Genomic DNA, 17,446 nt, shown 5'->3' with positions numbered 1-17,446 from the left:
CAAACCCAACATCCCACTAAGACCAATTGTTTCGTCAATGAATGTACCATACTATGAACTTTCAAAGTACCTTGGACATATTTTAAAAAACCTAATCTCGAAGAACTATAATATAAAAAACTCTACTTCTTTAAAACAAAACATAAAAAACATCCAACTTGACAACACAGACATTCTAGTCTCATTCGATGTAGTGTTACTTTTCACCGCAATTAAAATCATAATGGAAAAATGGGATGAAATAAGAAAATATACAGAAATACCAAAATCACATTTTCTTCAAATTTTTCAATTCCGCCTCCAATACAACAACTATTTCATGTTCGACGATAAAATATATAACCAAGTATTTGGAATGATAATGGGAAATCCACTATCACCGACAATAGCGGACATAGTCTTGGCTTTGGATGGAATGGCCCCCATACCATCTTTACCGCATTCTTCAAACAATCTTACTGGTATCTTTAATTTAAAATGGAATTCGTATGAATCCAGATACTCTATACAAAAATGTTTCCTTTAGCTAATGTTGAAGGGTATTTAAAGTTCGACCTTACTTAATATTTTCTGCACACAAAATTCGTCAGAATTTATATTTTGAGAGCCCAGTTGGCTGCTAAAAATAATATAATTGTTATTGAATTTTATTTTAATTATATTCTTAACTGAAAGCCCTTCAATTAATTGAACCCACATTTCGCCATGGACAATTTGACTAAGAAAAATTTCCTCGAAGCATATTTGGCCAAGCAAAAGGAGTTGGGTAAACGTCAGCGAGAATATAAAAAGATTCTGTCGACAAAATTAAAGAGTCGCAAGGAGACCATTATCGAGGCTAGCTATCAGAATGCCATCGATCAGTTGAAGCTCGAAAAGGATGATTTGAGAGCACAAATTTGGGTGGCCAATGGTCTGACACACGTACGCGAAAATAAGCGTTGTCTTTACAATATCAAATGTCATATTGAATGTCAGGAACGGCTGTCGAACGAAAATCGCAAACTTAAGGTGGATGTTGCAAATTTGGAACGGGAGATAAGTCGGGTGAATAAACAAATCTATGAATTGAATCGTAAAACCGTGCCGGAGACCCAACATCAGGCCCATGTGGCCAAGACGCGTAAGAAATTAATGATATTGGAAAATCAACTTGAGGTGGGGATACGCAGAGAATGTAGTTTTACTGCCATTAATGCAGAGTTGCGGGAGGAATTAATAAAAATTCTCAATCATCGTACGTTTTTCAATGAATCTTATTCGAAATTGGTTCAGAAACTAAATAGTGACAAAAAATATTTAATTGAATTGATCGAATACGCCCTGGGTACCTTTGACAATTGCATAGATATTTATGAGAAAATTGACAATCTGGTGAAACGAGATAAAAAAGAAAAGGATATGCGCAAAGTAGAAATGCAAGGTCTGATGAGAAAAATTGCTGCCGAAACAGATACAAATGAATTTATGGATACCAAAGGCAAGGCACGAGAATTGGCTGATTTACAACCCAAGGAGTATGCGCGTCGTGAAAAGTTTCGCCAATACCACAAAAAGAAAATCAATTTGTACAACAAGATTTTGGAGAAAATTCAAGACTATACCCAGACACAAAATGTCGAAAAGGTCATTGAAAAATTCCAGCAGCAGGAGAGTCTCTACTATTCCTATTTCAATTATGCCAACGAACTGAGCTATCACATGACTCTTTTAACGAATTCGGTCAATCGTCTTTACAATGACATCGACTCATTGAAGAAAACCAATTTGAATTCTCTCCAGGATCAATACGAGACCATAGAACGATTAGAGCAAAATCTGGCCGAAAAGCAAAAGAAAAATTCGGAATTACAAAAGGTACGTGAGTCGAATGATCAGCGTTTGGATAGTCTCCTAAAGGGTATTGAAACACTTTTTAAATTGTCTCAATGTGATGCCTCTCCGCTTATGGTATTGCTCGGTAATCACAGTCACGTTGATTTGGTCAATGTGCGAAGGTTCCTAAAGATTTTGGAACGTCGTATATTCGACATAACGGCCAGTGTTTATGTTTTGGAGCGAAGGGACGAGAGCAAGGCATTCGGCGATTATGTTGTCAAACAAATTGAAAAGATTTGTGAATGGCCCACCGAACTCAATGATATTGTTCTGACTCAACAGTGCCCCGAGTGTGCCGAAGGTGAAGCCTTCAATATGGATGAGGCGGGTGATGGTGGCGTTGCGGTACACACTGTTGAGGAGGCCAAACAGAAGTTATATGAAAAGGTCGCTCAGCCCGAAATGCAATATCGTCTGCACAGCATTAGCCAGTGTCGTCTGCCGCGGTCACGCATATTGGCTGCCAAGAGGAATGCTTAGAATATTAATATTTACCAAAATACAAATATCAGAAGCTTCTATAATAAATATGTTTGGATTATAAATGTTATGGGTAAACAATTCGGGTTTGTTAAGTGAATATCCGGCAGATAAACTCAGTTGTTAGGGTCTTTCCTCTAAGCAAAAAGATCTCAACCTGTTCGGAACATTGCCATCAGTTTATTGCATATATAGTTTATATCCACCATAGTTTTCTGTATGATCAAAAACTGGCACTGGCCTTGGTGTTTTCTGAACAAGGATCGGCCAAAAGCAAAAAAGAGACAATGCAAAGCGCTAAAATAATGATTTCCTTCCCTTGAAACCCTTCCTAAAATCTAATGAATATTTCGACGACTTTTCTGCTAAAAATTCTTGAATAATTTAAGATTTATGTTTTTATACCCTACATCACATAGTGGTAAGATTACTATGGCTTTGTGCATTTGTTTGTAACATGGAGAAGGAAGCGATCTTCATAGAGTCACCTTCTGTGTCGATTTATGCATGTCAGTCCGTCCGTCCGTCTGTCCATGTATTTTTGTGAACAAAATGCAGATCACATTTATTATCCGATTGAGATGAAATTTTCCAAACAAAATTTGTTTGTCCAAAGGACGAACCCTATTGAAACTGGTGAGAATCGCTTCAAATTTAGATATAGCTCTCATATATACCTTCAACCGATTTCGGGTTAATTGTGCACCAAATGGCCAATATCAGTCGAAATTGCCTGAATTTAGTCTAGAAGCAAGTAGATCAAATTTGGAGAAAATCAGTTCAGATATAGTTATAGCGCCCATATATATGTTGCATCCCATTTGGGGTGTTATGACCCTTACATGCGTAATATTCACTCCATAACAAAAATCTTTGGTACCAGTTATGAGATACAGCTCAGAAAAAAGTGTTTAAAATTTTGTCAAGGTCGGTTCCGATTTGGATATAGCTCCCATATATATCTTTAACCGATATCAGGTTTTTTGTGCACCAAATAGTTAATACCAGCCCAAACGTACTGAATTTTGGCAAATTCCGATTGAATTCATCCTAGAAATAAGTACTTCAAATTTGGTGGAAATCGGTTCAGATATAGCTATAACTCTCACATATATGATTCATCCGATTTGGAGCTTAAGTCCCTCACATGCGTAATACGCACTCGACAACAATGATATTTGATACCGGACATCAGATACAGCTCGAAATAATTCTTCATATTTACCCGAATTTTTCCAATGGATGAATCTCTTTTCGGAATATCTATTGCTCCAATAAATATATATTAATATAATCCTTATCGAAATCATATCATGAATTATACAGCAATGTTATTTGGTTGAAAGTTGGTATGATCTACTTCACATAAATTAACAATATAAACTTTCTTGTTGAGGGAGCTCTACACAAAATGCGACCAAAGACCTAAAATGGTAAAGACTAGACAAAATGCATTCTGAGCTAATGGTTTGTGTCTATACTATCTATATAACAGTTCATGACAGGAAAATGTTAATATCAAAAACACATTTATAAAAAAATATGACAAACAAAAGTTTGAAAAATCCAAAAAATTGGGTTTCAAAATTCTATTCCATAGACTTTCCAAATTAATTGCATATTGCCTAAGCGGCTTAAATCGCATAACATTGCTAACTATGTTGTTACGATATCGTAACAACAGAGGTATTTTCATAGGGTTGCCATATTTTTACTCTGTCTTGTCCTATCTTTACACTTCTATGTCTTTGATGCGACTTTTGAAAATCAGGGGTTGGAAAGTATGTTTGATATAATAAGGTGGTTTTGCAAATTTGTACTACAAGTGCAAAACTGTTCTGCCTTTGGTACCATTTGGTATTGGGTGAAATCTGAAATTTTGTATTAGGGTCGCTGTTCATATGTAGCTTGGACATATGGTGGTTTCCATAATATGCTCTATAATTGAACGAAAAGTACTGAATGGAACTAATAACTAAATTGTACTAAATAATTAATTGGACTAAAATTGGGTAAAGGGATAGAGGTGGAACTCCCAATTTTGATATTGAGGTCTCTGTTGGTATCTGGAATTCTGCCCGAATGTTGCTCTACGGAGTTTTGGCCCATTCCTGGCGAAGCGCTTGCTTGAGGTGATCGACACTTTGGTATTTTTTAGTGCCAACCTTGCTTTACAAAATACTCCAGACACAATAGTCCAACGGATTGGTATCCGGAGATTTTGGTGTCCATTGTGTGCTGGAAATGAAGCGAGGAACCTCATTTTGTAACCAATCTTGGGGGGCGCGTGCTGAGTGCGATGGTGCTGAGTCCTGTTGGAATGCCCAAAGTCTGCGGCCAAAATGTTTGCGTGCCCAAGGCTTGAATACACCCTCAAGAATATTTTCGCTATAATATTCGGCATTTATTCTGATGCCACGGTCGATTAATACGAGCGGAGACCGACCATCGGCTGTTATGGCCGGCGCTTGAGTTCTGGTGGCCAACCGAAGGTGTACATTTTCAGCTGACCTCTTTGGCAAGTAAACACGATAGTTTTGTCTGTTTACAATCTGCTGGACAACGAATGTTTTCTCATCGGAGAAAACCAAATTTAGCAGTTCACCACTTTCGGCTAAGCAAAGCAACTCTTTAGCTCTTTTGCGTATATTTTCTTTCTGTTGCGGTGTAAGTTCTTGGACTTTTTGGAATTTCAATGGCTTTACCCTGAGCTCATTTTTCAATATTTGCCGAATGGAATATTGCGATATGTTCAGCTTGCGAGCCATTTTTCGGCCACTGCGTTCGAACCATTTCTGCTGTTTTCTTCCGTCCACTTCCTTGACGTCGGGCTACGCTACCAGTATTACGTTAACCAGCGATGGTACGAGACACAAAACATTTATTCTCATTTAAATGCTGGAGTGATCTAATGATAACCACTTGTGGTTTTCTAGCCAAATATAAAGAAATCACACTATCACGGTTGAAATCCTTCACGAATAACATTTTTCTGGAAAATTCTCACCAAAATGCTTTTGTACGCTTGTAAACAATATAATGAGCTGTCACTGGAACAATTTTAACAGCTTTCGGACGAGTAGCTTAGAAATGACAGCAGTCTGAAGTTGGATGCAGTTTTTTATTTCACCCTGTACATAGCATGTTTGGTGCATCAAATACATGGAATCACCCGAAAATATACGTAGGAGCTATATCCAATTCTTGTACCGAATTCCGTTACATATTTCAAATTTGAAGACTGTGTATATAAACGATCAATAGACAAAATTTAAAATTTCTGGAGGTACCCCCGATTCTGATGTTATATCTTCAGTTTCAAGTTGAATTTCAAAAATTTATATAGCCTATTTAATTTTCAGACAATGCTGTAGTATATTTGGAAATTTTGCAGAAAAATCTGTTACTTTCCCCAAACAAAAAGAATGTAATTTTATGTTACTCTTATCCATCAACTCGAAGAAACCTAGAAAAATTGATAAAAAAAAAACAAGTAAGCAAAGGCTACAGTCGAGCGGGGCCGACCGTTGAATACCCTACAACACTATAATAAGTGATACAGTTTATATAGGCGAGATACTCGAATGAATTCCACAAGATATTGTGACAAATAATAAAAGAAAACCATCAAGTTTCGTTCTCTAATTTTCGAATAATAGCAACTTAAGCTAATTTGCTCATTTCCAATTTATTGGTAGATGTTGCACGTAAATGGTCTTCCTAGATCTGGAACCAATATTTCCCAAATACCTATAATCTCTCAGAAGTGGCAAAAGATTAACATTTATTATTGGTTTTTGACTGAAGCGCATCTATATGAGATACAGACATTTGACTATATTCTTCAACGAAATCAGCGTTAACGAAATAGTCAGAAGTGCGTCTTTCCTGTATTTGTGAATTCTCCAAAAAGTCACTGGAATGGACATTTTCGTATTTTGTCTACAAAAGTTGGCAAACTATTTCGCACATTGAATATTCTTGGATGGCCATCCAAAACTGCTTGGCTTTTGCAATGTCCGGTAACCCCCATTCAAATGTGCGTGAGGGTCGGGCGATAATTACGACCTGCTGACAATTTTGCATTTTTTTTTTGTACATTTCAACACCTAAATATATGGCGATCACCTCCAAAAAGAGTAGGCTTCTATTCTGACCCTCTCCATGCAAAATTTCGTAAGGATCGGGCCATAAATGCGATCTGTATATGATATCCTGATATCCTAACTACTTAGTTTTGTTAGCTGTAGAAATATTACCAAATGTTTAATTCAAAATAAAAATATGCCAAAAATATGACAAAATTGAAAAAATTGAAAAAATATGAGAAAATTTTAGAAAATCAATATTTTCATCTTTAGAGAGATATTTTTATGCCATTTTTTAGACGTTTTCTCTTCCCTGCCAAGAGGCCATTCTGAATTAATGAGAACTGTCGAAATCAGTTCAGCCGTTCTCGACATATAAGAGATCTTTCAAGCATATCTTCTTTGATAGACATATATATCGCACATATTTTGCTATATATTCGATTAGTTCTATGTTAACATCAATGTAAAGATCAGAAGTAACCTTGTCATGGCTTTGTGATTTCGCCGGGATTTAAAATATTCGCGGTTTAATGAAAAATTTTGAATTTTTTCAACACAAAAGATATGGTCTATTTTACCCGCTAAATATTATTCGATGACCACCCGAATTGGTAGGCTTCTTCCCTGCCCTAAACTCTAGCTACATGCGAAATTCCGCGTCGATTGGTCTATAATTGTGACCTGTAGGGCAACTGCAAAATCAGGAGGATCGGACCATAATTGCGACCTCTAGAGTGATTACAAATTAACATGGACAGACGGACAGACGGACGGACGGACATACATAGCTAGATCGACTCAGCTCGGCGAGATAGGAAGATCCATATATACTTTCCTATGTGGGAAATCAATATTTCGTGGTGTTACATAATTTTTGGCCCAATCAAACTTATAATACCCCCAACACAAAGTGTTGTAGGGTATAAAAAGGAAAAGAGTGCTAAAAAGTGTCAATCCAGCATGTCGAATTTCGAATAACCCTGAACAAAAATTACAAATATTGTATATTTGACTAGTATTTATTGTTTCATTTTCATACAATTACTAATAGTTACTCAGGTTTTAATATAGGTAGCGGGGTACTTTCAGCAACAGTCGTTGGTTTTTCTTCCGCTCTTAGATCTCCATAACAGTTGTACATACGATTTATTTTCACAATATCCAAAGATGAGAGACCGTAACGTTGTCCCATTATATTGTTATATTCAGGTTGCTTGGAGGATGTCAAAAGATAATCGAGATTGTTATTTGGGTAGAAGAATACGGAAAAACAAACTCACCTTTGCCACAATGGTCGGTTGACCATTGTGTGAAAATGCCGTTGACGAGTAATGCATGATACTGGCATAATCATAGGGCACATTAAATGCTGCGGTACGAGATCTTCTCCGGAAATTATTCTGCAAACCTTCACGGATATTTTCGTAAAGAATTTCGACAAACGAATCTCTTTCCTGACGATTTTGTTCATGGAAAAATCCCAAGACATGCATTAGTTCATGTATTGCCGTACCGGGATTGATCAAACATATAGGCGATTCAAGATTTAATCTCTGCCGTCCACCCTGACGTCCGACATATGACCAGCAACCGGATTTTTCATTATTTATCAATATGTAATCGGTTTCATTGTAACGTCGTGGTATAAAACGCACACAAGTTTTGAGATGGAAATTAAGAATTGCATAGTGAATTATTTCCGAATCGTGTTGATTAAAACTTCCGGCAATTTCGTAGGGTATGACACCATATGGCCAACGATACGTTTTGGAAACGACACCATTTTTAGAAAACAATTTTGTATTTTGAACTATGTCTCCTTCAATGTGCACACCGATTTCTTCTGGATTCGTTGAAGATTTCTGATTTTCCGTCTCTTGTAAATGTGTAATGGCATTATTTACCACGACTTCTACCGCACTTGAGTTTGATATATCGGCATTATTTTCAGGAGCTTTTATGGAAAAACTTTGGGTAAAATGAAAGTAAACAAATAACTGGGCTATTAATTTTGCAAGTTGCATTTTCAAAAATGTCCATAAAGTAATGGCCGAAGAATGGTAGATCTTATTCTTATTTTATATTGAACTTTTATATACTTCCCACGACAACTGATATCCAATTGAAAAGAAGTTATGGCCTGATTCATTGTTTTGTGAAATGTTTACCTAGAAGTTGCATTTAAATGTTTATTTATCTTTGGCGTAATACTGATTAAATTCTTTACCAAAACTTCGAGTGCGGTAATGATGTTTGACGCCTTGTCAGGTTCTACCTTAACTTGAACTATTTGACTGATAAGCTAGAAGGAATGACTTTACTATTATCTATTTAACCAAGTTCGAAATTTTTTGCCACTCTGCGAAATTTGCATGAGCAAACAAAAATTAATAAGATTTTCCCAGTAGGAATATGAGCGAAAAAGATCTAGACGTTTGGAGCAATACGGAGATTTCGTTTGTATCGCAAATTTATGACCAAATCGGCTTTGTGCTTTAAATTTGTCTTAAATGTAAAGCAAAGTTCGACGAGCCAGCTAAGTTTAGCCATTCAGGAACTATTTTACTATTTAGTAGCAATATTTTCCATAAAGCTTTCACCAATTTTCTTTTTCAATGTATGGGAACAATATCTATCTCGTTTCCTTCTCCCAAGTGCACAAAGACATAATACCTTGAAGTATGGTGTAGGGTTTAAGAACCCTTTTTTCTCGAAAAATTTTATATAGTACTAGCAAGTGCCTGCCACTAGCCAGCGAAAAGGCCACCTTAAAATCTTAGATTCGTTCATACAGTTGGTGTTAGGCCTTTTTACACCTTCCACCATTGTATGGAGGATATATTGAGTTTGTCATTCCGTTTGTAACACCTCAAAATATACATTTTATAGCCCACAAAGTATATATATTCTTGATCAGCATAAAATTCTATGTCGATTTAGCGATGTCCGTCCGTCTATCCATCTGTCTGTCTGTGGAAATCACTCTCGTATCTGAATGAATTGAAGTAGATTGAAAAAAAATTCACTCAAATGTATATTATGTCTGCAGGACTTTTGGTATTGAAAATGGGCCATGTAGGTCCACGTTTTGGTATAGCCCCCATATAACGGTACCTCTCGATATTCGGTATTTTGATGATTTAAGCGACATTATTCACCGGAATTGTTTAAAATTTGGTATTTGAAGTTCGTAATGGATACTACAGCCTAAGACAGAACATTGTCTGTGCAGGTTCAGGTCTTCGCATAGCCTTCATATAACGGTACCTCCCGATATTCGGTATTTTGATGATTTTAGCGACATTATTCACCGGAATTGTTTCAAATTTGGTATTTGGAGTTCGTAATGGATACTACAGCCTAAGACAGAACATTGTCTGTGCAGGTTCACGTCTTCGTATAGCCTTCATATAACGGTACCACCCGATATTCGGTATTTTGATGATTTTAGCGACATTATTCACCGGAATTGTTTCAAATTTGGTATTTGGAGTTCGTAATGGATACTGCAGCCTAAGACAGAAAATTGTCTGTGCAGGTCCACGTCTTCGTATAGCCCCCATATAACGGTAACTCCCTATATTCAGTATTTTGATGAATTGTCTGTGCAGGTCCACGTCGTCGTATAGACCCTAATATAACGGCTACATTCGGTATTTTTAATATTTTAAATAAATTTTTTAACGGATTTTTTTTTTTTTGAAATTTGCCAAATTCGTTCCAAATGGTGGATGGTATCTAAAGTTCGGTCCGGCCAAACTTACAGCTTTTTTACTTGTTTGTACTCAAAATGCACAATTTTTTAATACAAACTTAACAAATGGTACTATGTACACTTCAAGGTTTCATATAATATTCAAGTTTTTTTCTTTTCCGGAAAGAATTATAGAAAAATGGATTTTGAAGTTTACTGAGGAGGATATTAGTAAAACCGTTGCACAATGGAGCCACATCCAATTTTCTCGTCAAAAAATATTTCAACGTTTTTATACGTAAACTCAAGGAACCAAAAGTGACCTTAATATCAGAATTTTAGCTATATCGATTCACTCAATACCAAATTTAGTAACATATAAAAACAATAACGAACAATCATATCACGCATTTGCAAAACCACATTCAGATCTCAATTCCAGATACCAACAGAGACTTCAATATTAAATTTCGGAATTCTAGCCCTATACATTGACTCATTACCAAATTTGTACGCATATCCAAAACTAGACACCAACAGTGACATCCATATCAAATTTCAGGATTTCAGCTCTATTCCTTCACACAATACCCAATTTAGTACCCCTTAGTACTTTTTAAACTTTATCATACACCTACGCACCAAGACTAACCCTCGTGCAAACATAAATATTCTCCACTACTTTCCAAATATGTCAATTAGGGCCGACATAATTTTTGTCCCAGGAGTTGGTATCAAGAAAAATGTAATTTTCGTGCTCTTCAATGCAAAAGTCACATTACTTTCTATCACTTTGTACAATTCCATGACATAATGAACTCAATATTTTGTTGAAGTTGTCAGTTGACCCCATTTCAATATTTTCAGAATCCACAGTTACTAACAATGAAATATTGCACCTTTATAAATTTTTCATAGTTTTGGTAAAGTATGCAATTCGAAAATCGTTAGGGGGATTTTTAGAGCCTGTATGAGTTTATTAATCAAAATAAATTGGAAATATTTTATATATTTCATTTATTATCTTTTATTTGTATTTTTAAGAACTATCTAATTTTATATGCGGGAGTATATGTAGTTTTTTTTCAACAAATGAAGTTCGATGCTAATTCAGTCTATACAAATACGTAACTAAATAGATGTACATATGTAGATGTAATATTAAACAACTTGATTAAGACGAGACATAAGATTGCTAACAATATTCTCAATTAGACGACCAGGTCGAGCATATGCTGTGCGGGTGGGAATGTCCGAAGGCTGGATTTCGTTGTTTAAATCATTCGCGTAACAATTGTACATGCGATTTATTTTCTCTATGTCCAAATTTGAGAATCCATTGCGTTGACCCATGATCTGATTACCATCGGGATGCTGAAAATAATCAAGAAGAAGAAAATTAGTTATAAAATATAAAATTATCTCTATACCTTACAACACTATGTGTTGGGGGTATAATAAATATGATTGGCCCAAAAATTATGAAACACCTCGAAATATTGGTTTCCCACATAGTAAAGTATATATAGATCTTCCCATCTCGCCGAGCTGAGTCGATCTAGCTATATATGTCCGTTCGTCCGTTTGTCCATGTTAATTTATAATCATCCTACAGGTCACAATTATGGTCCGATCCTCACGAAATTGAAAATTGAGGTGGGGTTAGGGCCAGAATAGAAGCTTATTGTTTTTGGAGATGATCGCATAATGTTCAGAAAACAGAAAATTTTCCTGATTTGGCTGTTGCTCACACAACTATAAACCAATCGACGACGGAGTTTTGCAAAGAGTTATAGGACAATATTTACCGGGTTAAAATAAACCACATATTTTAGGTCAAAAATACGAAAATTTCCACTAAACCTCGAATATTTGTAATCCTGGCCAAATCAAAAATACATTACAAGGTCACTTCCGACCATTACAGAGATTCTTATAGCCAATATATCGGATATATAGCAAAATAGGTAATACATGTGTAAAAAAATATATCTTAGTTATTTTGCTTATAAGTCAAGTATATAAGTAATGGTCTCTTGCCAGAAATGGATAACATCTAAGAAAATCGACAATAAAAAATTTAATATTTGTTATATTTTTTAAAATTTTGTCATATTTTTTATCGCATGCAATTTTTTTTAATTTTTTTTTCAGTTTTGAATTGTACATTTTCAAAATTTCTATTATATGCAGGTCGCAATTATCGTCCGATTTTCTCGAAATTTTGCATGGGGATTAGGTTAGGGTCGAAATTAAAGCCTATTGTTGTTGAAGATTTACATATAGGGGTTCAAATGGACCAACAAAATAAAATTGTCCAGATTTTACAGTCGCTCTACAGATCACAATTGAAACCCAATCGACACACATAATTTTGCATGAGAAGAGAGAGACTGCCCTTAAGCCTAGCATTTTGGATGATTATTTGCTTATATTTAACTGTAAAATGGACTACAACTTTCGTGTGAAATTGGTTTGAACACCTAACAACACGACGGAGTGTGTAACATCTGGACAGGACTCCATGACATTATTTCAAAAAATAAATCATCCAAAATGATTTGGACGTAAGGGGGCTTCCAACATATTGCAGTGTTGTAGGGTATCACATGGTCAGCCCAGTACGACTATAACCTCTGCTTACTTGTTTTTTTTATTTTCATGTCCTCTCAAGACAACCCCAATTAAACTTTCGAATTTCGTAGTTTCCGATTTTCAAAAATTGTGAGGTAGTTCTGTGTAATTTCCATCAAAGTAACTCCTGAGGTTCTATTTGCAACATTTAAAGATTTTACTTGCGCAAGTCCATAATTCACGAAATTAGAACCTCCAAGACCATGGGAGTACTATTATGACCAAGGCAATGTGGCTATCATTGTAGAGCTCTTGAGGTTCGAATTCCAATGATATGTACCATAATAGGTCAGCTTTGCTATATTATCTGTGTGTATATGGGTCTCATCACCCACCAATATCCTTTGGAAAATGAAAGCATGGGGCGCCCTGTTTTTTGGTTGACATGTGGATGATTGTAAACGGTTTTTATAAATTCGTATTAAAAGGTTCTAAAATCTGTGTTTTTGGACAAAAATTGTATTCTTTTGGAGCTGGCAGTTTCTATTGTGTTTTGTGAAAAATACCATATTTGGTAATGTGTGCAAAGTAATAGTTATTTTTATGGCTACGGCGATGTTGTATGTCACGTATAATTGAACCTTAACTTTATCATGGGTTAATTTCTTGTGTTTAGGGGTCATGAACTAGAGTATGTGGAAAAATTTATACTAATTTATACTTTATACTTAAGTGTCATATTTCTAAACTTTTAATGTTAGAATCTTGACATTTAAGATAATTAGTGCAAAACATTGGGTAAGGTAGAGTTTTTGGAATTAAGTAGTAAAAAGTATTAAATCTAGTACTGTTAAAACTAAAATTTCGAATATAGTTTTGACTGGGTCACGAGATAAATAAAACGAAATTATTATTGTAATTCTTACTTTAAAGGGTATAAAAAGTACAACAAGGCATAATAAAGTACCTCTCTGTTATAATGCAACCGGTGAGGGAGAGTCATTAATATTTTGTATGAGGGTAGAATGTTTGGAAATTAGTACTTTAAGGGCATAAAATGTACTTAAAGGTAAGAGCTAACCATTTGGAATTTACACGATTGCTGCTCTCGCGAACGAAAAGTGCTTAAAGGTAGGATATGTTGTTCCATTCTTATTAAGCAATCACTAACAGGTAGGAGCTTAAATCAGACCTCCGAAAAAAGGAAAAGAGTGTTTTTCACTCTTTTCAAATTCGAGCGGGAACGCTCCTGGGAGCAAAAAAAATCAAGCGAACTTAATTTTTCGATGCTGCTCGAATATGAGTGAGCATGATCTCCTCGTTCTTGAGCGAGAGTAAAATCCGTTAAACATCGAGCAGGTTCTACACTTTCCGAGCGCACTCTTAGTTTTTGTCATGCCCTTGTTGTATTTTTTTCTCTTCCCCAATCTTCTCACCACCTTCCCCTCTTCTACGGCATATAGCAACATCAAAGCCCGTTTGCTAAAATCAGAAAACTATATATTTTTTCACTCATTTACAACTTTAGAGTAAACTTTTTCTCTAATTTTTCAAGCAAAGGTGTCTCGGAAGTTCTCCTACACAATACAACAAAAATCCCACTCTCGAGCAACCCTGCTCGCTAGCAAGTTTCGTTCCCGAGCGAAAATGACCAAACCTGTGCTCTGTTTTAAATTAAGATAATGGGAATTTTTTTAAATTGTCGTTGATATTATGGACATTGAAAGCTCTGTGAAAGCAATAACTTCAAAATTTTAATTACGGACTGAAATAGGGTGGAAGTGCTACAAATTGCAATAAAAAGGCAAACTCAGTTCCATGGTCTACAAAATACAGTGGTTATTGAGACATCTATAAAAGCTAGAACTAGCTAGATGGGAGATCACTCTTTGGTCAATGGAGAAGTTTTTTTTTTTTTTTTTTTTTTTTTTTGATAAAATCCTTATTTGCCTTACTGTTGCCGTCACCTTACATTACTTTTAAGGAAGTTTTTCAATAAAAATATACCCATGCTTTTTGGCAGGCATTCTCTGCAAATCCTAGGAGGAATTTAAAAAAAAATCCAAAAAAAAAATTAGGACCTTCTTAATATATTTTGTATAAAAAAACCTAAAAATATTGGTCAAAAATCTCTTGAAAAAATATTTTATGGAAGTTACGATTTTGTACATAAAGCCCAAACACTGGCACAAATAGAAATATTCTTAAAAATCATATTAAGAAGCGCAAAAACTGACACAAACCGGATACCACGTTCCATTTTCAAAAGTTTTACCTTTTGTGGGGAAGGAAAAAAATTAACATCAATTTTGGAGAAAAAATAATGTGAAAATATCCAAACAGAAAGATCCTTCGTATTTTATGGTGTTTCGAAATGTTGGCGTTTTGTGCGTTAAATATAAGGTGGAGTGAACTCTTATCCGTCTCTTATATCCGTCAAAATTTACAGATATTTTGTATAAGTGTGTGTATTGTTGATAATAATGAGGATTACGATTAAAAACTACTTCAATCTCAGTTGCATATTTTCGGCGCTAATTTACAATTAAATGATTAATATTTTTTTATATCATGAATTACATTTTTTGTGTAAATAAAACCCAACATTCCAGTCCAACTGGAAAATTGTATTTTTCCTATGACTTTCGAAGTTAAATAACCTTTCTGGTTTTGCCATACACGGATAGACAATTTGACCACCTTTGCACAATCAACTCTGTCCCAAATTACTTTTCTATAAATTGTTGTCCATTTGTCACTTAAACTTACCTTCGCCACAATTGTGGGTTGACCATTCTGTGAGAAAGCCCTCGGCGAATAATGCATTACACTGCCGTAATCGTAGGGCACCCCAAAAGCAATTGTGGGTGAAACCTTTTTGAAATTTTCATAGGCAGCTTGTCTAATATTCTGATATTTGATATCAACGAAACCATCACGTTCCTGACGATTCTGTTCGTGAAGAAAACCCAACACATGCATAAGTTCATGCATGGCCGTACCAGGTTTGCTCAAACAACCGGGCGATTGTAAATTCACTTCTTGCTTGCCGCCAACACGTCCTATCGATGACCAACAACCCGATTTTCCATTAACTATGGAGATATAATCCTTTTCGTTGGTACGTGGCACAAAGCGTATACAAGTTCTGCGATGATATTCCTGGATGGCATTTCGTATTACGTTCATGTCACGACGTTGAAATTGGGCGCCAATTTCATAGGGAACAATGCCATTGGGCCAACGTGTTGAGGTTGAGATGAGACCATTTTTTAATATCACCGATGTTTGAGGCATAAGAATATCACCCTCTACATATGGACCGAGTTCTTCAGGATTAACAGCGGCACTTTCGGGTTCGTATTCTTCGAGAAGACGTGCTGTCTTGTTATAATCCGGTATGCGATATAATGAGCTGCCATAGATACTCAAATCTAAGACATTGGGGTCCTTGGCAGCTGGTTCTGTGGTTGTCCCAATTTCCTCTATATGACTGTCATCCAAAGATGGAAATCCATTGGATATACCACTTATTAAATGATCACTCTCCAAAGGAATATCCGGATAATCCTCAAGATTTATTTCAAATCCTTCAGTTTCCTCCGAATTTATTTCCACTATACGATTTCCAAGATTTACATGGAAATTATTTTCATTCAAAGGTATACACCGAGCCATTGCGAAGCTCAAACAAATTATTAATGAAAACTTTACAGAGCCCATACTCCAATCGCTTTAATGTTCTTGGGAAAATTTCAAACTCACAACTATTCGAATCGAATCGCATACATTCAAATATATATACTTTTTCGCGGTAACTGAATGGAATATTGGAAATAAAGCAACAGTAATAATAATAACAACAACATAAAAACATTCACCACCATGTTGTGTCAATAATCGACGTAAAATCGAATAGAACTATGACAACTCGTAAAATAGCACCAGTTAACACCACAGTTGGCACAATTTGAGTGAAACCCCCTGGCAGCATTATACTTGATCGATATCACAGCGATCAGAGGACAGTGGTTATGAAACAAAAAACTAACTGTTTTAACTTCAATTCAGCCTGGCTGAATAGGTCATATAAGAACTTCAATTCAGTCTAGCTGTATGGGGGTTTCCCTTGGGAAAACTTCATTTTAGCCTGGCGGAATGTGGATTTCCCATGGGAAAACTTAATTTCAGCCTAGCTGTAAGGGGGTTTCCCATGGAAAATTTCCTTTCAGCCTAGCTGAATAGGGGTTTCCCATGGGAAAACTTAATTTCAGCCTGGTTGAATGAGGTTTTCCATAGGAAAAATTTAATTCCATAGAATTAAAAATACAGGGTAAGATGAAAAAACTGCGACCAACTTCAGACTGCTGTCATTTCTAAGCCACTCGTCCGACAGCTGTTCCAGTGACAGCTCATTACATTGTTTACAAGCGTGCAAAAGCATTTTGGTGAGAATTTTCCAGAAAAAAAGTTATTTGTGGTGGAATTCAAGCGTGATAGTGTGATTTCTTTATATTTGACTGGAAAACCACAAGTGGCCATCTAACGATAGCACTGCAGCATTCAAATGTAAATAAATCTTTTGTGTCTCGTACCATCGCTCGATACCGTAAAATGGTAGCGTAGCTCGACGTCAAGGAAGTGGACGGAAGAAAACAGCAATATCAGCAGAAATGTTTCGAAAAGTGTATAAGCGACTTGATCGAAACCCGCGTCGCAGTGGCCGAAA

At 35.8% G+C, this 17,446-nt stretch overlaps 3 protein-coding genes across 3 annotated transcripts; 1 reads left to right on the top strand and 2 right to left on the bottom strand.

Moving 5' to 3' along the window:
* The first annotated feature begins 612 nt into the window (after positions 1-612).
* LOC131807186 (coiled-coil domain-containing protein 63-like) lies at positions 613-2,373 on the top strand. The gene has a single exon (XM_059132223.1). The coding sequence runs from the start codon at positions 706-708 to the stop codon at positions 2,356-2,358; it is 1,653 nt and encodes a 550-aa protein (XP_058988206.1). The 5' UTR covers positions 613-705; the 3' UTR covers positions 2,359-2,373.
* A 5,127-nt stretch (positions 2,374-7,500) lies between these two features.
* LOC101894149 (zinc metalloproteinase nas-8) lies at positions 7,501-8,552 on the bottom strand. Its single transcript, XM_011292923.3, has 2 exons — positions 7,730-8,552; positions 7,501-7,662 (listed from the first exon to the last, which is right to left on the bottom strand). The coding sequence occupies exons 1-2, from the start codon at positions 8,471-8,473 to the stop codon at positions 7,501-7,503; spliced, it is 906 nt and encodes a 301-aa protein (XP_011291225.2). The 5' UTR covers positions 8,474-8,552.
* A 2,752-nt stretch (positions 8,553-11,304) lies between these two features.
* On the bottom strand, positions 11,305-16,443 carry LOC131807193 (zinc metalloproteinase nas-4-like). The gene is made up of 2 exons (XM_059132234.1): positions 15,487-16,443; positions 11,305-11,517 (listed from the first exon to the last, which is right to left on the bottom strand). The coding sequence occupies exons 1-2, from the start codon at positions 16,438-16,440 to the stop codon at positions 11,305-11,307; spliced, it is 1,167 nt and encodes a 388-aa protein (XP_058988217.1). The 5' UTR covers positions 16,441-16,443.
* Between the last annotated feature and the right edge of the window lie 1,003 nt (positions 16,444-17,446).

Source organism: Musca domestica, unplaced genomic scaffold (assembly GCF_030504385.1).
Source record: "Musca domestica strain aabys unplaced genomic scaffold, Musca_domestica.polishedcontigs.V.1.1 117, whole genome shotgun sequence".
Classification (NCBI taxonomy): Eukaryota; Metazoa; Arthropoda; class Insecta; order Diptera; family Muscidae; genus Musca; species Musca domestica.
The sequence above is the reverse complement of the archived record's forward strand: the minus strand, read 5'-3'. Positions and strand labels throughout refer to the sequence as shown.